Here is a 20,353-nt window from a genome sequence, read left to right on the forward strand (position 1 = left end):
CAGAATATGTGAATGATAGATTAACCATCTTTCATTACCCCACTAGAGAAATAAATTATTTTTTTCATCGCATAGAAGATGCGCGTGATATAGATTAACCATCTCCCATTGCCCCACATGAGACTATGTTAAGAACGCACCGATGCATGGTTTCATTATGATTTGAGATAAAGAACAAAATTCATAGTTTACATCAGCCGAGAACACAGTATCAACTCTACCAAAAGTTCACTATGTACAAAAGAAAAACACTACATCAACTCATTGAGTACTCGATGTCCACCAAACGAGAGAGGATCTCCTCACAACTTGGCCGCTCGCGCGGTTCCGCCCAACACTCTGCATACAGAAAGTAACCAGTTAAACTTTATGGAATCTGAATAAAAAAATAATACCATCGACGTAAAAAAGGCCTCGAATCAAGTATTGAATATTTTGACAGTTGCAGACCTGAAATCAGCCTGCCTAGAGGGCCTTCAGGAATATCCAATCGGGAACCCTCATTAGCAACAGCATAAACCACCTAATCAGCAGATAAAAGAGTGTCCAACATAAATAAATCATTACAATTTGAGGACCCAAAATTTTAAACAAAGAAGCATAACGGAAAAACAAATCTTCACGGAAGATGATCAAATCGTCTATTACACATACCCTCTCCGGAGGAACGCCTTCCCATGGCCTATTTAAGGTGCAGAGCTCCCACATTATCACCCCAAGGCTAAAGATATCACATTTTTCGGTGAATGGTTCACTTCGAATAAGTTCAGGAGCCATCCATTCTGGGGTTCCAGCTGGCGAAGAATCTCTCATGGGGGAATCTGTTACTATTCTTGATAGTCCAAAATCACATATTTTCACTGTCCAATGCCTATCCACAAGACAATTTGCACTTTTCACATCACGGTGTATAATCTTCATACGATGTATGTGCATTAGGCCCCTAGTCACCACAAAGGTTTTCTCGTCAATGTTAGCAGATCGAAGGCAATCTTGATAACAAATACATTTGACTGAAATGCAAGGTCATATGGCACTTGATAATAACTGAGATAATACATACATTAAGTGTTTAATGAAGAGAAGGTTTTATAAAAGTTAAGCATAACCAGAATTGAGCGCTTATATACTTACCGGCATATGTCCCGCAACATCTTTAGCCTTCTCCGCCAGCTAAGCCTCTTCTTTTGACCGCTTACATGGATCAAGTAAAACAAAGACCCCATCTCCATGTATTCAGTCACCATTGACAAGCGTGGGGGCTTTGTGCATGCTCCAAGAAATAAGATAACTGCATAAAATTTAATCACCCAATAAATAACTTACTCCAAAAGAAATCGCGCTACATAAGATATATTTTTACGACCATATATGCACAACATCACTCTTAGAATTTTGAGCAAGGAGGAATTTGGTAATAATTTCAGTTGTCAAAAATATCTAGTAGACAGAGTACAATATCAATTAGTGAAAAGACCCATATAAATAACTAGTAAGGATGTTAGAGACTACCATTTGGATGTCGGAGCCGGCTGGAGGAGGAAAGAAACACACAGAAGAAGAGACTGGAAGTCAGCAAATGTTGGATGCAATCAAAAAATTGCTGACAAACAGCAAATCAACGTAAAATACCTGAGAATGGATATCTCATTGCAGAAATCTTCCATGTTTTCAGCAGTTAAATCTTGCTCTAGGAACACCTTGATTGCAACATCTGTGCCATTCCATATGCCACGGAAAACTTCACCAAAGAATCCTGGAAAAGAAAAGAGCAACCAAGTTTGATACATTTATATGAAGCAAGTTTTTCTCAGGGCAGTTCAAATCATGAATTTAAAGCATAGTTTCTGAATCATCCATGGTATCAAATTGAGTTGGTGAGAAATTAAAAAAATTTAATTAACAAAGCAAACACAAATTCAATAATAATAGCACGGTATCTAATTTTGTCGTTCCCCTGAAATAATGAGACCAGTTCTGATAGTTTTATAAGTTCCAAGAGTTCGATTTTTTTCCTTATCATGTTTGATTGATTTTGGGTTCCTCAATTAATAATTATTAGTTTAGATTTCTTTAGTAATCTTTTTATCATTCAATTTCTTTCCACCTTCCACGAGTACTACTTCTTTGGCTGCAAACTCACATATAGTTTTTCCTTTAAATATCTCACACTCAAACAACCCCAAAACTTGAAATTGTTGAACATGAAACAAGAAAAGAGGGAATTAAAAGGAACCATCCATTTTTTTTCCAGGGGGGAACTGGAGAAGTAAAATTAATTGAAGGTCTTTTCAGGCATCATCTTAAATTTAAAAACCAGACAATGAAAAAACTAGGAAAAATTCCAGTTGGATGTAACAGATCTGACCCAGATCTGCCTAGATCTGTCACAATCAAGCACAAATATGTAGAAATCCAACCTCATGAAATATTTGGAGTCAAGTGATTCAGCCAGAAACTGATTTGCAGTCATTTCAGAAATTCAGTCATGCTTAAGTCAAGAGTGATACTGAATCACACTGCAAAAATCATAAATCATGATTTCGATAGCTATGAGCTGAAACTTACCAATCCCAACACGAGTTCCAACAGTCAATTCTGAGAACTTGATATTCCATTCTTCATATGGTAACAGAGGTCTATCACTGAACATTGGTGATTCCAGGACTTTATTCCAAGTAGACTCCAGTTCATTATTCATGGCATATTCTGACGTCCCACTTCTCTCAGAAGCTTGTCCTCTATAATCATGTGGAGAAGAGGGCAAGGACATTGCCTTCTGAGACATGACAGCATCACGGTGTGGCGAATATAAGGGGGACCTCTCATGGCCATCAAGATGGAAATTTGACACCTGTGATATCACATCACACGAATCAAGTGTGACGAACTTCATGTTTTAAAATGGAAGCTAATCCAATTTTTTTTATATATGATTCACACGTTACCATAATTATCAATAATGAAACACATTATAGAGCGACGATTCTATTCCAAATTACTGAAAATTAAAATTTGTACTATAGCCATCAGCAAAATTACGTAGTTGTAATGTTTTATTTTTTTAAGAAAAATATCCGACATGAGTCATGACAGCATATTGATTTCTTTTAGAGAGTGATGAAATAAAACCATAGCTATGATGCATAAGTATGCTGAAAGATGCCACAGGCAGAGAATGAAGGCTTAAATAATAGTGTACTCTATAGTTACAAAAAACAACGCAGACATACATTTTTATGAAGATCTGCACTGCTAGTTCTATCATTTGGAGAATGGGGCAATGAACTATCACCCCCTTGCTCTCTTAGAAGTCGGTTTTGCTTTAGCGTCTCATTCATTGCCCGTACAGCCCTACAGAGATTAGATCCTGAGTTATCACAGTATTAAAACAACTTATGAATCAGCAACATAGACATACTATATACATTACATATTTAACTAAAATAAAAGATGATTATACACTATGAAAATTGTAAATTAAGGATCATTAATTCACTTGATCAAAGTACAAATATTATCATGCATTCTTTGCATTAGTTATTTACCACAATGTAGGAACCAATTACAACAGTCAACCCTCTAGCAATCTGCAAATTAATCTATCAAATTAGTAAGTTGAGTAAATACTAAGAATGCAGTACAGGTAGGGTACACTATTATCATGCATTTTTTGTATTAGTTATTTACCACAAAGGGGGGAAAACCTGTGCTCAAAATGATCAATATTTTGGTTTTTTTGGCATAAAGTAATCAATACTAAATATGCAATAAACAATTTTACATTTATCTATACCAAGGACAGTGTGCTTAGGAATTAGGATATAAAAGCCAGAAGCACAATAGAGCAACAACCAACCTTGCAATATCATCTCCAATCTCCGGTGTAATGCTGATACTTCTCCTTCGTATCCTACGAGCTTCTGATGAGGATGCACCATCTGACTTATAGCTGGATCTTAAAAATGAACAAAGTTGTCTGTTTAAAAATGTGATGAAGAAAATACTTCCGTAGAGTTACATAATGACATCCTATAACCATAATGAAATTATGCCCACAACATCAATGTTACTAGTAAAGGAAATAATCTATAAGTATCCGGTATACAGCACCAACTAGAATGAGGAGAATATATTATTTACTTGGCGACTTAATTTTAGGCTGTGTCATATCAGTATGAAACCCAGCTAGCCAACATAATTGCTTTTATCAGAACTTGAACTGACACCGAATGTTAAGTTATTAGAGTTTTCTTTTAATCAGTCAATAGGAAAGATTACAACAATGGGGATGAAGATCAAACCTAAGTCTTCTTGCATCTACCTCAATCCCCCAATCACTAGGTCAACCCTAGTGGTTAAGTTATTAAAGATTTGTGAGGCCATAAAGTTTCAATAAGTAAATGCAACATCATTAACTTTAGAACCCATAAAAATCAAATACATGTTCTGATAAATTGCTTCATATATATGATAAGTAAAAAACATGACAAAGTAACCCAAAATTGGATAGAAAAATATTAAAGATTTACGGAGAAGTTGGTTTTCATACATTCAATAAGAGCCCAGTATAAAAATGCAACTGAAAAAATAAAGTAGCCAACACCCAATTGCAGGAGAAAATGTCAAGGGACCATAGAGGCATATACCTCGATGACTGATCATCAGCAAAATCTCTAAAAGCAGTCCTGTCACCACTAAGCTTGGACAGTCCATGAGCTCGCAATGATGGATGTTCCGGACTGCAAAACCAGAAATATTTGAAGCAAAAAAAAAAAAAAAAACAAAGACAGCATAATATTTAATATTCTAAGATATTTTAGCAAGTAGAATTCGGAGATCTGTTAGATACAGTTGCCACTTGTTAAAAAATTTATAATACACAGATCAATTAGAAAGAAAAAATTGCCATATATATCATCAACAGAGAAGTCATCTTTCATCAACAGAAAACATGCTGAAAGCAAAACACAATAGCATATATAGATGATATACAGGCACAGGCATGTATATAAGGATTGGAAGATTTGATACTTGGTTTAATCATGAATAACTTTTAGTTTAATGTGGTTTTCTCCGATCAAACCATTAGAGGATCAAAGATTAGATATGCTGAAATTTAGATAAATTCAATATTATTAAATAAAATAAATAAATTTGAAGACAGTATGATTTTATATCTATATCCAAATCATTCTAGAAATTGTACAGGATAATTTCAATGTACATTTCTTCATACTGCTACAACAGTAATTTTTTTGCTGTCACAAGTATTCAAGTAAAAGCTACGCATGGTGTCAAACACTCTAGGCTTCCCCCTAATGAATGACACAGACAGTCAATTTAGATTCAAGAAAATACCCATAATGCCGGCCATCAAAATTAAAGACTCTACGCAAATTAAATTCAAGAGAACTTTATAAGCACCATTAGCATTAAAGTAACGCGCCAAATTCATGAAAAATATCAATTTGTGCTGAACATAACATGCACACTCATCAATCCAAAACACAAGGAAACTGTGAATAACCTTGAACTAGCAGTCCTCTGTTCAGCAATGACCTTTCTCCGACTACGCCGACCAAATGCAGTTGCAATGTTGGGTTCACTATGAGAAAAACTGACGGAATTGAAAAAACCATTCAACAAAAAATAGTTGGTACTTTACATCACAAAAGATTTAAAAAATCATAATAAAAAAAGGCATTTTAAAGTGAAATGGGAAAAGATAGAGAAGAAAAACTCTAATTGAAAATAAAAACAATGTGAAAAGATCAATGCATAATATTTCAGGATAACCAATGGAAGTATTACCTCAAATTCCTGTCCAGACTGGTATTTGATCGTAACATCATATTTCGCAAGGGAAGGCCTGATACATTTGAAGACACTTCAAATCGTCTATGGAATTGGAGGTTTTCCTCCTTTTCAACACTGTCAAAGAGGACCAAGAGAATTAACAGTGGTCAGTTGACAACTCTTGTAACTGACAAAACAGATAGCATAAAGTTATTGGAGAAATGCAGAGTCAGAATTTGCAATCAAAACTATAAATGCAAAAAGCAATGCTGGTCCTCCCAGTTCTATTAAAGTCCAGTTTTGGTTGAGCTCCCCACCTCCCCCCCCCCCCCCCAACCTGCACCCGCACCACAGAAATGTTATCAAAATTTTCAAAATTCAAACTTATAAAATAAAAGCCACCCTGTCAGTTTGATGCTGATATAGCACCATTTTGCTGATGCAATGATGGCATTTTGCCAACATGGCATAAAACTTGATTGCGAGGAACTGTTTTATAGACTTTGCTGACTTGGCTATATGGCAACATGTCACTAAGAAACAAAGTGCCATATCAACATCACCAATCCAAGGACTTAATTGGCTGATTTAAGAAAACTATGAGGACTTGACAGATATATTTTGCAATTAAAATTAGAGGACAATCAAATTTAAGAGAATCAAAAGATATAAAAATGTAATTAAGCCAAAACAAAAAATAACTATTTTCCAAACAGCTCAGGATCTAACCTCTCTGAAACCCCATATAAAGGACTATTTGGTTCTAAAGGTGAATCACAGGAATCATTTTCTGCGGAATCACTCTCTCCTGCGGCAGAAATGTGTGTCATGAGAATTGATTTGGTTGATCGTGGTAATAGTTGGCCAGGAAAACGCATAAGATCAACCAGCAGTTCCACAGAGTTTAATACAACAATCACTGACATATGCTTGTACGAGTCAACACATTCAGCAGCCCCATCATTTGGAAAACCCTGATAAGATAACAGAATGGCAAAACAAGACATCCTTCGTAACTAGACATGATAGAGAATAACTGGTAAAGTAGTCATAGGGAGAATAAGTAAACAAAATTGAACACTTATTATTGATAATTTTGTTATTAATATGTTCGTTAGAATATTAGATTGAAACTGGTAAAGTAGTCATGTGTAGGGCAGAGTATAACTGCAATTGGAAACAACTAAAGAAATCAGAGCTTACCATCATAAGCCTACTTTCAAGACCTACAGTATCTGCTAATACTTTAAACAAGATAGCACGAGGACGGCATGAACCATGCCTTATTTGCCCTAGCATTTGGACACCACGATTCTCAAACATGTGTGAGGATTCCTCGTGTGCCGCTTTTGCTGGACTTTCTACATTTGGTCGCTTATAAAAGTCAGAAACCTGTGCAGAAATTGAGGTCAAAATAAATGTCAAGCACCTTTTTACTATTCTTAAAAATGAATAGAAGCAATAGATAGAAAGTTCTAATAGATAATTGATGCCAATACCTATCAACAAACTCGTAATTGATAATTCAGGCAAAACAATTCAATAAAAAAAAACTGAAATTGGCTAAAATCAGAAAGTAGAAAACATGAATATCTCAGCCAACTAAAGTGAAAAAGTTACTTGAAAATTAACACTGGGACTATTTCAGAAAGTATTTTACATTGTAAAAATCTCATCATATCAATGGCAATAATAATATATACAAAATCTGTGTACAGTAAACAGAAGCTACAAAATCAGATGCAATAATAGTACATACTAATCCAGCTATCTTCTTAATCATCGCAGGTGGATTTGAATTCAATCCTCTAACTAATGCCACAATTAGTTGCTTCAACATAGATAACCTTCTATCTTTCTCTGCATCCACAACAATGACATCAGCCCTAAAACCTTCTCCACCCAAAGCCTGAAGATCATCCAAGGTAGGAATACTATCAAAAAGTTTCTTGAGTCTTTTCTCCTGCACATTTTAGTTACACATGAAGAACAGGGATACTACATATAAACTACACAATACATGGCATAAATGAGCAGAAAGTCACTGGAAAATATTTTAAACTACACCACTAAGTAAATTGTTTGTACATCTATTTAACCATAACAACTTGACAAAATACATATAGACATTAAACAAAATAGGCTGAAATACAATTATTTTCAACAGGGAAACTTCAATTTAATATGTATCATGACTACAACTTCTGGAGTATACTAAATAAAATTCACCTCTTACTGCAAAACTAAATGATCCTTTCTTTAACAATCAGTTACACCTATAATCAAAGTACGATTCCATAAACACTAACTACTTTGCAGTTGCACATGCTAAAGACATGGTCTTATCCTTTGCCTCTAATCTGCACCAGGCGAAGTATGTACCATTAAGCAACAACTTGAGCTTTTGCATGCACATTGCTATTCCAGTTCCATTAATTACTTCAAGCACAGTACATGCTACACCACTCATAGCAAGTAGCTGCAAATGATCTTCCAACAATTTATATGATTACTTAGTTATATTCAATGTTTGTAGTTTGTATAACCCTGGTTTTTCCTAAAAGAAAAGGCTGCTTCACAGAGGCATTTTCTTTATCAATTTTACTAAAAAATAATTCTCAAGAGAGGATGAAGAAGATAGTACAAAATAAAAATAATTAAAAAAAACTACTCACTGGAATGATTGAATAAAAACCATTGGGTATTGGTTCTGAAAGCATTCCAGTGCGCCAGAGAATTTGTGACGCTTTCTGAGGTGACATGACATCTTGGTTAGAATGTCTAGGTGATTCTTTATTATTTAAGGTCTCATCTTGAGAGCTCAAAGAAACAGATTCAAACTTTTGAACAAAATCTGAAGGCCACCAAGACATGTTGGATGGCCTTTGCTCTGATGGTCCTGCATCTTCTCTTGTCTCTTCCATGTTTTCGTAAAATTAGAATGTAAAACCATTTCGCCACAATTCTTAACCCATAAGAGACATATGAAAGCCAAAGGTAGCTCTAAAACAACAAATCATCGGAAAACATACTTTTGCAGCTCCAACTGCTTCAAGCTGGAGGCCACATAACCTGCATAAACCAAATACCAAGGTATAGGCATGTTATGCAAAATTTGTATGATACAATTCACTAAAGCAAGATGGAACCTTTTTACTTAGTATCAAACACTCAGGCATAAACATCGAGATATTGAATACAGTCATGAGTACCACTAGCAACTGTCATTCATCACAAGTATTTGTTATCTTATTCATTGCACATCCAAAGGCAAATCTATGAAAAAAATTAACATCACCAAAAGTACATCTATTTATATAAATACCATTCCTTTTGTCAAGTAAAGATTGTCTCCTAGGCTCTCTTCTTTCAAACATCTTCATTTTGATTTTTATTATTTAACGTTTTTCCATCTAAACCAACCATCCCCTACTCAAGTCTCTCTAAGTCTACTCTTCTCATTCCACCCTCAACTTTACTCTCCTCAACTGACTTCACATGTTTTAGGCACACAATGAAACAGAGAGATTCAGATTTTTATTTAAATAATATCCTTTTACAATTCATTCATTAATAGTAATATATTTATACAATTAATCAGTACACCCAATAACAACAAAATTCAAAATATTATTATTAATCCAGCACACATCACATTTGCACAATGATAAAAGAAACTATTACAGTATCAATGATGATATGTGAATACCTTCACTTCATGGACACCTATTATTTTTCACTCTATCTTCTTTTTCCTTCCAATTACCAATCATACCTGGATTTCTCTGTCTTTTCCCTTTCTCTATAGGTGTCATTTAGCTCCTAGTTAAGCTAGGTATCCATAAAATATTTTCCATCATATACCTATTTCAATGTCAATAGTGGAATTCAGAAACCTCCTACCATTAAAGATCCTCCTCAAGTCTCAATTACAACAGCAGCAGCGAAAATCTCAAAACAAGCATAAGAACTTCAAATCAAATCCACACAAAGAATCTCAATTCCAAAAATTAGAGCAGCTCAAGAAAAAAAAAAAAAACAAAGAAAACAAGAACTAAAAGAACACAAATCTACATTGCATTCCATACTGTTCACTCTAAAATTCAAATCGGCAACAAGCAAAAAAAAGAAAGAAAAAAGAATAATAGATTAAGATACCAAAGAAAGCATCGGCAATGCACAGCGAGAGAAAACAACGAGGTCTAAGCTGAGAGAACAGTAACAAGGAAATTCAAATTGGCGCCAATAAAGACCAAAATTAAAGAAAGCCGTTGACGAAGAAGAAAGAGACAAAAAGAGAAAGGAACAGTTAATACCGGCGAGAGATCCAAGCATTTGAGCGCAAACACGAAGCCTCGTCCAATAGCATTTATATCTCTTGATGAATCTGTGGACGTTTTATATAGAGGAGCGGAGCCATTAAACGCACGCACGCAAAACACACGCCAGTAATAAGGGCGCGGGGAAAAGGACAGAAACGAAGCGCGATGATGATGGAAACGAGGAAATGAAATGAGAGAGAAAGAGAGAGAGAGGGATTTGATGGTTTTGGGTTTAGGATTGACGGAAGAAGAAAGCGATGGGCTAGCTTACTTAGCTTTGGGTTTGGGAGAGAGGTCACGTGCGTGAGAGTGGCAGAGAGAGGTTAGAAAGATCTGGGACCTCACTCTGCTTTGGCCAGCTAGCTAATAGTAATTAGGAATACACTTTGCACTCTCTCTAGACTTCACTTCTAGCTGAATTATTTTTTTTTCTTCTATATTTCTATTTCCTATAAGAAAATAATGATGAATTCATTATACATTAAATATCAAGACAAAAATTATTAATAGTTTACACTTTATATATATATACAAAAAATAGTTAATTAAATAAGTGGTACAATTACACATTCAACATTCATGTTTTTTCGTACATTTTTTTAATTATATATTAGTATGTTTTAATAAAATATAAATAATAAAGAATTAGTCGGGATCAATTAGTGATTACAAAAAAAATTATATTAAAATAAAAAAATATTATAAGAAAAAATAAAAGTAAAATTATTATTTTAAGTATACTGTTATTTTGTGCATATAATTAAAATATGTGTTCACGTAATTAGAAATAAAAATATGTTGAATCAACTAGGAAAAAAAACAAAAAAATATCAATTTAGGACGTGTATAAAGAAATATTGTTGAGATAGAGATTCTATTAAATATAAAAATTTAAGTATTCAATCATATATCAGTTATAGTAAATATTTTATATTAATAATGTAATTAAAATAAAAAGGTCAGTTACTTATAAGAAGTTTTCTTTCATATCTGTCATGATCGTTTTTGAAATTTAAGTTATTTAAAAACTTATTTTATATTAAAGATTGTGTCCATAAATATCTTTTTTTACAAAGAATTTTTTATTTTATGTTAAAAGTTATATAACATATATACATGTGCATATTTGTGTAGGCATGCTCAAGGTATAAAGTATTTCTAAACATGTTAATTAATGAATGAGAAAAAACTATAGGCAAGTAAAACAGACTTGCATTTATGAAAATGTCAAATATTTTTGAATATTATAATTGACTAATAGATAATGAGAAAAAGTATAAGTAAAGCAAACTTACTTATATGAAATAAACTGTAAAAATTAAAATCATTATAATATAAATAAATTAGTTATAAAATTATAAAAATAAAGTCCAATTTATTTTCAAATAATAATATAATATTTATGATAATTTATTTAAAGTGTATCTTATGTAAATTAACAAAATATTATCTTATATCAAAATTAATCATAATATAATATCATGGTAAAAATAAGAAGATAAATTATTATTATAAGACAAACATCATTTTAATATTAAAAATCATTAATAAATGATATAATATTACATAAATTAGATATTAAATTAAAATGACACTTTGAAAAAAAAAATAACTTTTCTTATATTTTTTTGAAAAAATTTAATAAATAATATTTTCAAATTTTTATAAATAAAAATTATATTTTACAGAAAATATATATTTTATAGCATTCATTAAATTTAGCATTATATTTTTAAAATATATAGAAAGTATTAAATTATATATTTGTTATTAGTGATATAAAAATCACAATAACCTCTCTGTAACAGATTATTAAATTTAACACTTTCAATATGAGTAAGTTACAATTATATAAATAATCAATTTATAATAATAAAGAAGATGTTAAAATTATATTGAAAAATCCCATATATTTATTTTTATTTGTGGGGTAATCTGTGTACCAGTGCGTTAATTAATCAAAATTGTGATTATAGAGTGTCTCAAATTAAGTATTCTTTTATATTTTATATGAAAAAATAAAAATTATTACCTTAATAAAAGTTTAAGGGTACTCACACACAACATGCACGCACCAGATATTGTAAGAAAAATAAACAAATTAAATTGTGTTTTTACATTAAATTAAAATACGGATAAACTATTTTTTACTTGAAATCATATGTCATTCATCTCAAGGTAAACTTGCAAAACTATAAAAGGAAAGGTTACATAAAAAATAATAATAATAATAATAATAAAAGTCATTGAAATTACCTTCAAAGTCATAAAAGATAACTAACTTAATGTTAAAAGAAGACAAATATAAATAAATAATAACTAAATGACAACTATAAAGTAAAACAAACACTCTATGAATAGTAATTTGTACAAGTTGGTACATACTAGTGGACCCTAGATGTCAATAGACTCCAACAACCCAATGAAATACTTCATCAATCTTCCACACACGTGGAGAATTTAATATCTAAACTTGTCTTTAAATTAATGTTACTGAAATCAAAATTCTCACTAAAATAAATTTGTTTAATTACTTACAAGTAGTTCTACAAATAATTATTTTATTTATTTTTACTAATAAGGCATGAACCACACAACCAAAAATAGATTTTATAGGAAATTAATACAAGTCTTAAAGAACGCAAACAGAAAAAAAAAATTTAAGATTTAAATTTGAATATATTTTTATTATATATCTTTCATTAGTTTTATTGACATCACAAAATATAATTAATATTTTATAAGTTTAAATATATTTTTAGTCCTTATAAAATAAGAAAATTTTGATTTTTTGTTTTTATAATTATTTTTATATTTTTTATCTTTCTAAAATTTATAAACATTATTTTTTATCTCTTTAAAATAAGTATAGACAACTTCAAGTCTTTCAAAAAAATACTATCATAGCCACACAAGAAAATTATTAAAATAAGTTGGAATAAAAAATAACTTAATGAATATGACAAGGTTTTAAGCAACAAGAGAAAGTTAGTGGTCGAGGCTATAATCAACAATAAGTTGATATAAAGTGAATTTGAAATGATCTTAGTACAAGAACTCAAGTTCTTTTTATGTCTACAAATTAAACAAGATGAAAATGGTATCTTCATTTATCAACAAAGGTATACTAAAAATCACTTAGGAAGTTCAAAATAAATGAAACAAAACTCCACAAAGACATCTATGTGTTCTTCAATCTTTCAAAATAATGATGTATTAAACAAAGTAGTAAATCAAAAGGCTTGTAAAAGTATGTTTGGTTCAATATTATAGACCTAATATTATGTTTAATGTATTTTTATGCTACATTTTAGTCATATATTAGAAAAAACACAATTTAAAGTTGTTAAAACAATCTTTTGATATTTAGTTAGTTATACAAGAAAGATGAAATTTTTATCACATTATAACTTGAAGGAACTATTAATAAGAATAATCAAGTTGAGATTTTTTATTGCAATATGTTAGATCAAAGGATGACTTTAAATCTTTTAGGATGTAAGTTTTAATATTAACAAACTTGAATGTTTTTATAAATATATGTTTTTCAGATTATATAAAAAGATGATTAGTTACTATGACATATAATCTTTTAGATGAATTATTTCGTCTGTTTAAGATGAATGCACTAAATATATCATTTATGATGTTTGATGACCAAATAATATTTGTTTATGTTATTTTTTTTTAACAAATTGAAGGAATAAAAGTTTATTTGGCACTTGAGTTTCAAAAAGGAACAAAGGTTATTTTTCATCAGAGAAAGGATAAAGAGATATCTCGAAGTGTGCAAAGTCTTAGATAAAATTACTTCTAATTGACACACGCAATAATTTCTCCCTTTTGTACCTTAAAGGTGATAAATAATATCCTTGATCGGATAAGAAATGATTATTTGGTGAAATGCATTTAATGTACCAACAGACGTTTCACTTTATAAGGAAGGAAGATGAAGAAAGACGAAGCAAGTTTGTGAGAAAAACTCAAGAATTTACAACGATCATCTTCATGAAACACATATATAAAGAAGTTTAAAAACACTGAAAGGAGAGAATAACAATTGTAAAAATTCATTTGATTTTTTTGTGTGTAAGTCTTGTACTTAAATTGATTGTATCATGTCTTGTGAATAAGATGAAATAATAATAATTTCTCAACTTTAACTTTGTGTTATACCTTGAAACTTGAAGAGACTTTATTGAAAATAATATTTGGTTGTTGAAGCTTGGTTCATTGTTCAAAGAATACTTAGATAATTGTTTGAAGAGGAAAGTCAAAGAATACTTAGATTGAGTCAAAAAAGATTTTTGAAATAATACTTGTATCTTTGCAAAGATAATGAAAATTGACCAGATTGATCAAGAACTTGATATAATCTTGGTAGTTGAAACGAACCAGTCTAAAAATATTATTTGTTTTTTGCTCTTGATTCTTTTTTTGAACTCTTAAGATTTTGATACTACTTTAATATTTTGAAAAGGCAATATGAGTTTTTGATTGATACTATTTAATTCCCTTTTAGTGTCTTTCTTTTCTTCACACAATGTATAAAATTTTTATGGAATCATGTATTATTATGCAATCTTAAGTATTAACATAGGTTTGTTAAGTTAATTTTCATATTTCACAAATGTAGAAATCAACCTAGGATATTCAACAAAATCATATATCTTTCAAAGCATAGTTACAACTCTTGTGACTTGTATGTACCAATACCATAGAGTTGAAAAAATGAGTCAAACATAAACAACTCATTAAAACATGAGGTTGAACTTTAATTTTGTAGATTAAAAAAAAAAACTCAAGTCAACTTAACCTACCAAAAAATATTGGCCTGAAGCATAATTGACCTATTTGACTCTCTATATATATATATATATTATATTTTTGTATAAATTTTATATAAAAGTAAGTAAAAAAGAAAATAGTTCAATTTGAGTTAGCCTGATGAGCTAGACTAGGGCCACAAAATTATGATTTGTGAGAAATTTAACTTGATCTAATTTTCACACAATGACCTATTATACCCACATGACACATTGGAACTCTAATGGACATTGGGATGAAGAAAAAAAAATTAACTACACCTTATTTTGCCACTTTTACCTCTAGATTGCAAGAAAATCAAGGCTACAATTAAAGTAGCCAAACATTTGCATGATGGTAACCAAAAACTATTCATCCCTCTAACTTGAAAATGCATAAGTTATAATTCTTAAAGTGGTTAAGATAACGCTTAAAAATGGTTATAAAAAATTATTTAAACTGCTTTAAGAACTAAAAGTGGTGTATTTACAAATTAGAGAAATTAAAATAGAACAAAAACGTATTAAAGAACTAAAATCGAATTTGAGAAATTTTAGAGAAATGATAAAAAATATTTTGCCAAAAAAATGTTGTACTTTGGGCTTATATCCTTTTTATTTTTAAGGTCTAGACTTTAGATTACGCTTGTAACACATGCGCATGTTTACTATTGATACTAGCAAAAATATATTTGTTATTTTGTTTGTTCTCAGTAACGCCATTCCAATTGTTGACATTCAAATGCCACCAAATTGCTGACATGGATATGATCATATTTTCAATTCTTATTACCTTTTATCATATTTGTGTGTCTCCAAGCTAATTGGGCTACATTGTCTGGGTAAAATTATGCTGCCATATGAAATTGAGGGAGCAGGCCTTTTTCGCCTCATGAAGCACTTCTAAAAGCTGTGCATAAGGTTAATGTTAGATTAGCCATTGCTGAAGCAAATCCAATTTTCAGAATCAATAGCACAGCAATAACTTTGACAGAAAATGGCATGGATTGTCTATAACATTTGATTTTCATGAGGCATCAGTGCTAAAAATAGTTTACTCCACATGAAGATAATTGAAGAGCAGAACCACCATAATCAACATTACGAAATTATTCTTTGCAGTATATTCCGAAGAAACAATTTTTGGGGCAAAAGGTCATTCGCCCCGCCCTTACATATAACAGGAACAGATCCGCTTAAAGATGATGTCATTTACAATGATAAATTTATATTGAAACAACTTATTTCATTTACTGATTTACAAGACAAAATGGGCAACTGTGATTTACACTTTTGAGTAGTATACCATCTCATGTATATATTAAAAGCAAAAGGGAGACCAAACTGTAGAATTAGAATCCTGAGAACAAATAATTACATTAAAAAAATGTTGCTCATTCATGCTTCTGGAATGGGTGGAAGTAGTTCCTGAAAAATAATAAAGGAATATAAGCATATGTTGATACTACGTTATACAAAATGATCCACAAAATTTGCTAAATTACCTCAGCAAACTGACGATGATGCCCATGATTAACTTTAGAAGATCTAACAACAGTTTCCCAATTGGGAGTTTGAGTTGGTGCATGAAAGTTGGCAGGAAGATTAGACCTCAATGCTATATTCCTTGAGGAAACCGCTGGTAAAGTGCGCTTAAGCCAAGACTCTGAAGGAGCTTTTGGTGAAGGAAGGGCAAGAGGAAGCTTCAAAGCGCTTGCATTTGATGTCTCTCCATGGCCCAACTTCATACGCGATTGACTTTCTTGTGCGATCTTTCTGTCACCTACCCCCTTTGAGCTAGCCAAGGTTCTAGGATCCTTACTATATCCAAGAGTGCCTTCTTGATCAACCATTTTGGTGGCTAATTGGCCCTTTGAATCAAATTTCAAATGACTAGCCAGTTTCATGTCTCTCCACGAAACAGAATTCGGAATTAAGCAATTAGAACCTTCCTTAATAAAAGCTTTGCTTTCTGATTCAATTTTCTTGCATTCAACCATTTCTGGACTTGACATTGCAACCAACTCATGATCTAAGTTGCTTCCTTGGAAATCAGACTTTGTCAAGTCTTGCTTTTCATGACATATTTTGTTGGAATGATTTTTCATTTCCATTAGCATATCATCATTTGAATGATCAGAACAAACCAGAAGTGAATCAAGAGATGCTGAATTTTTAGGTTGTACTACTGCCTTCTCATCCACGATGCCACAGTGTTTGCGATCCTCAATTGAAGAATCTATAGAAAGATTTTTATCAATACCAGTGTCCGAAGAACATGAAGATTTGACCTTATGTACAGAATCTACATATAGAGTTTTCTCGACAACAGGGCTTTCACAGATTGATTCAAATTGAGTACTTTCAGAGGCTAATGGTTTTCTGAAACCTCTGCGATGTGGATCAATACCATGCTTAGATTTTTCTGCAGTACCCAGAAAATTTTTCTCATCTGTAGAGGCAGATTGGGAATTTACAGACTTTTTCCCATGATTTGCAGTTCTACTTCTACCATACTGCAGAAGAAAAAGGCGAACCAAATGATAATAAAGCCTAAAGTGAAATAATACCAAAACAAAATAAAAGTATGTAGGGGCAAATTAATACCTCTTTTTCGCTTCTTCTGTGAGAAGCCACAGATTTACTCTGCACTCCATGAACTGTAGAACTAAGAATCCTATCCTCCATTCTTAATCCTGGAACAGGATTCAAAAGGCAGAACCGAGGAAATAACCCACAAACTTTGGGTGCATAGTTTTCATATCCATCATTATCATCACTTTCATCTTCACTTTCTTCCCTATCAACATCTTGAGCATAATGTGGCAAAACCTTTTGCCATTTCTGATCAACTGGACGGGGTTTCGCTCCACTTACTAGTTTCCTTACCTGTCTTGGTTGTTCTTGTGTAACAAGCGGCTTCCTAGTGTTGTGTTGAATTTGAGGTGTTTCAGAAGCCATTGCTTTTGCTGCAGGCAAGAACCTACCAATCATGAAATCACGCGCTTGTTGATCTGTTGAAAAACTCCCAGATGGTTGAACCTCTTGTTCATCCCATTCACTCAAACCACTCACACTACAGCTCATGAAGAATGACTCAGTTCTAGAAAGTGTATCTTGAGCATCTAGATAGGTCTCATCCCCATCATCTGAACCCGAACTTGCCTTTTCCTCAATTACTTCTTTGGGGCTTTCATGTTTTGTCGATTTATTTTCTAAAGACAATGCACGTTGAGAATCTGAAAGACTGTTTCCTGTTCTGGATTGAGTAACTGATGTAACTTTATCAGAATCTTGCTGTTCAACTTTTAAAACCCTCCCAGGTGGAAGCTTTGGAGCAATCGAGCATTGTTCAACGGCCTGTGTTTGTAGTTTGCTTTCATTCTTAGGCCTTCCAGGAGACTTCTCCCACACAAAAGGGACAGTTCCAGGGTTACTCACTGGACCTGATTTTAACTCTGATTTGTAAAATGGAAGAGGAGGTCGTTTGGGTAATGACTTCTTAGGTTTACTCTTATTGTCATTTTCTGAGGCCACTGTTGATGAGAATCGTCTTACTGATAAAAGAGGCTGATTAAAATCTAACTGCTTTTCTTCCATTAGAGTCTTTAGTATCATGTAATTGGTTTCTGCAAAACCCCAAAGTCAAACGAAATTAAAACTCAAACTTGACATTTTCATATGCATGGACCACATACCAGGAAAACAAACTGTCATTTTTTGCATTAGTCAATTGTTTACTAATTACAAGTGAAACATCAAATTGACTTAGCTGAAGGAGATAATCTCATTGCACTTTGTGTATGAATATATCGTATAGAACAACAGAACCCAGAACCAACTCTGCATGGTTCACGAATTCTATCAATAGGAAAGATTACAACAACAATAATAAAGATCAGACTTAAGTCTTTATGCATCTACTCCAACCCCCAACCGCTAGGCCGGCCTGGCAGTTCTCATGAATTCTATTTGACTATGGATGATACAACAGTGATCCAATATGACTGAAAGTTGAATCAATAAGAAACTTGAGCCCCCATCTAAATGATGTAGTAGCTTTCAAGTTTTTTCATATCTTTGTGTTTAATCTGATACTACCTATTGAACTATCAGGCTGAACTACCTAGTAAATCATAATTGGCATATGATAGAATTGGATGCTATCCCATTAGCTTTCTACAAGATGGAAACAACTCTTAGCTATAAGCTTCTCAAAGATAATCATTCCTTAGTCATAAGTTACACTCATGCATATGGATTTTCTGACAAACCGGATTCCTCCAATGGAAGAGGGAAGGAACAAAATCAAGCAAATAGCATTACATGGAGCGGTAAATTGAAGGAATACCATTCAACAAAGGGCAAAAAACCCATTTGGCACAATAGGAAGCATTAAAAAAGTAATCACGCAAGGAGAAGCTTTCAACACTAGATTTGGAAGTACAGTATCATATTCCTAGCCAACTCACAAATCACAACCAAACCAAAGGCGACAACGTTGAAGAAGAACGCGCACTCATCAGAAAGAAAGGTAGATTTTCATTAGCTAGAGCAAAGACTGTCGGTTGAATTCTTTTATTTAATTTAAGTATCTTTCTTCTTAAAGCCACTTTATTACACAAGAAAAAGGGTCCATGAAGTTTTGAATTTAATGAAAGGCACCCTCGAAGTAAAAGATGTTTTTTTTTTCACGTTTTCCGACCAAACATAGAAACCCCACTGTACCATCACCGCCACTCACCAAATCCAAGAAACACCGACACAGAGAGAGATTGTGAGAAGTGAGAACGAACCTGAGTCTAAGAAATCAAATGACTTTCTTGGCCTAGAAAGTTGGTGGATGAAAGCTTGAAAGAATGAAAGAGAAAGAGAAAGAGAGAGAGAGAGTGTTTGAGAATGAATTGGTGTTGTACGTTTGTGTTTGTTGCTGCTTGGTTGGCTGCTGAGCAGAACTGAGCTTACCAGCTTACGCTGCAAATATCAAATATGCACATTCATTTCTATTACAATTTATCCATCCATTATAAGAATAACTTTTGCATTTCACTTCATTGTTCATATTAATATCAAATTTAATAAATTAGTTGTTTAATTAATTTTTTAATATATAAATTAAATTTACAGATTTTTAAAATTATATAATATTTTGAGATATAAGTTCAAATCAATAAATAAATATTTTTATAAATATCTATTAATTTAAATTAATGAAATAAAATATTAAATAATTTTATATTTTAAAAAAATTATAAACTTGATTCAACTATAAATTAATTTTTTTAATTTAATGTTAAATTATTAAATTTTGATATAAATTTAAAATAACTGAATCTGTCCTCATTTAATAATAATTGATATTTTATTTCACGTACTTACATTTAGGAGATAATATTTATCTTAATTGTATATAATTATAAGTGTAAT

General features: G+C 31.9%; 2 protein-coding genes across 7 annotated transcripts; both read right to left on the reverse strand.

The window, feature by feature from the left end:
- Window positions 1-128: 128 nt before the first annotated feature.
- LOC109815947 (Mitogen activated protein kinase kinase kinase-like protein) lies at window positions 129-10,465 on the reverse strand. Of its 5 annotated transcripts, none has more exons than XM_020380774.3 (17): window positions 10,116-10,465; window positions 8,475-8,871; window positions 7,559-7,762; window positions 7,003-7,191; window positions 6,529-6,773; window positions 5,815-5,934; window positions 5,531-5,608; window positions 4,650-4,742; window positions 3,860-3,958; window positions 3,234-3,354; window positions 2,569-2,854; window positions 1,633-1,756; window positions 1,513-1,532; window positions 1,135-1,291; window positions 655-943; window positions 451-523; window positions 129-339 (listed from the first exon to the last, which is right to left on the reverse strand). In XM_020380774.3, exons 2-17 carry the CDS (start codon window positions 8,721-8,723, stop codon window positions 257-259), a joined length of 2,430 nt encoding a protein of 809 aa, XP_020236363.2. In that variant the 5' UTR covers window positions 8,724-8,871; window positions 10,116-10,465; the 3' UTR covers window positions 129-256. The 5 variants fall into 5 exon arrangements, with proteins under 5 accessions (XP_020236363.2, XP_020236362.2, XP_020236360.2 ...); XM_020380773.3 differs by having other exon boundaries at window positions 3,860-3,952; window positions 5,531-5,620; XM_020380771.3 differs by having other exon boundaries at window positions 5,531-5,620.
- A 5,534-nt stretch (window positions 10,466-15,999) lies between these two features.
- LOC109815951 (uncharacterized) lies at window positions 16,000-19,924 on the reverse strand. Of its 2 annotated transcripts, none has more exons than XM_020380779.3 (4): window positions 19,723-19,924; window positions 17,534-18,555; window positions 16,432-17,442; window positions 16,000-16,354 (listed from the first exon to the last, which is right to left on the reverse strand). In XM_020380779.3, the coding sequence occupies exons 2-4, from the start codon at window positions 18,542-18,544 to the stop codon at window positions 16,325-16,327; spliced, it is 2,052 nt and encodes a 683-aa protein (XP_020236368.1). In that variant the 5' UTR covers window positions 18,545-18,555; window positions 19,723-19,924; the 3' UTR covers window positions 16,000-16,324. The 2 variants fall into 2 exon arrangements, with proteins under 2 accessions (XP_020236368.1, XP_020236369.1); XM_020380780.3 differs by lacking the exon at window positions 19,723-19,924 and adding an exon at window positions 19,278-19,685.
- Window positions 19,925-20,353: the final 429 nt, after the last annotated feature.

The sequence above is a fragment of the Cajanus cajan genome, chromosome 8, assembly GCF_000230855.2.
Source record: "Cajanus cajan strain Asha chromosome 8, NIPB_CcT2T_4, whole genome shotgun sequence".
Taxonomy (NCBI): Eukaryota; Viridiplantae; Streptophyta; class Magnoliopsida; order Fabales; family Fabaceae; genus Cajanus; species Cajanus cajan.

What these genes read in the sequence shown, in the direction of transcription:
- LOC109815947 (XM_020380771.3), bottom strand. Translation starts at nt 8,723, where the DNA reads ATGGAAGAGACAAGAGAAGATGCAGGACCATCAGAGCAAAGGCCATCC. An exon ending in CCGGCTCCGACATCCAAATG is followed by an intron (nt 1,292 to 1,512) that starts GTAGTCTCTAAC and finishes AATTTTATGCAG; the next exon opens with TTATCTTATTTCTTGGAGCA. An exon ending in AAGGCGTTCCTCCGGAGAGG is followed by an intron (nt 524 to 654) that starts GTATGTGTAATA and finishes TCTGCTGATTAG; the next exon opens with GTGGTTTATGCTGTTGCTAA.
- LOC109815951 (XM_020380779.3), bottom strand. Translation starts at nt 18,544, where the DNA reads ATGATACTAAAGACTCTAATGGAAGAAAAGCAGTTAGATTTTAATCAG. An exon ending in ACAGAAGAAGCGAAAAAGAG is followed by an intron (nt 17,443 to 17,533) that starts GTATTAATTTGC and finishes TTTCTTCTGCAG; the next exon opens with TATGGTAGAAGTAGAACTGC. An exon ending in ATCATCGTCAGTTTGCTGAG is followed by an intron (nt 16,355 to 16,431) that starts GTAATTTAGCAA and finishes ATTATTTTTCAG; the next exon opens with GAACTACTTCCACCCATTCC.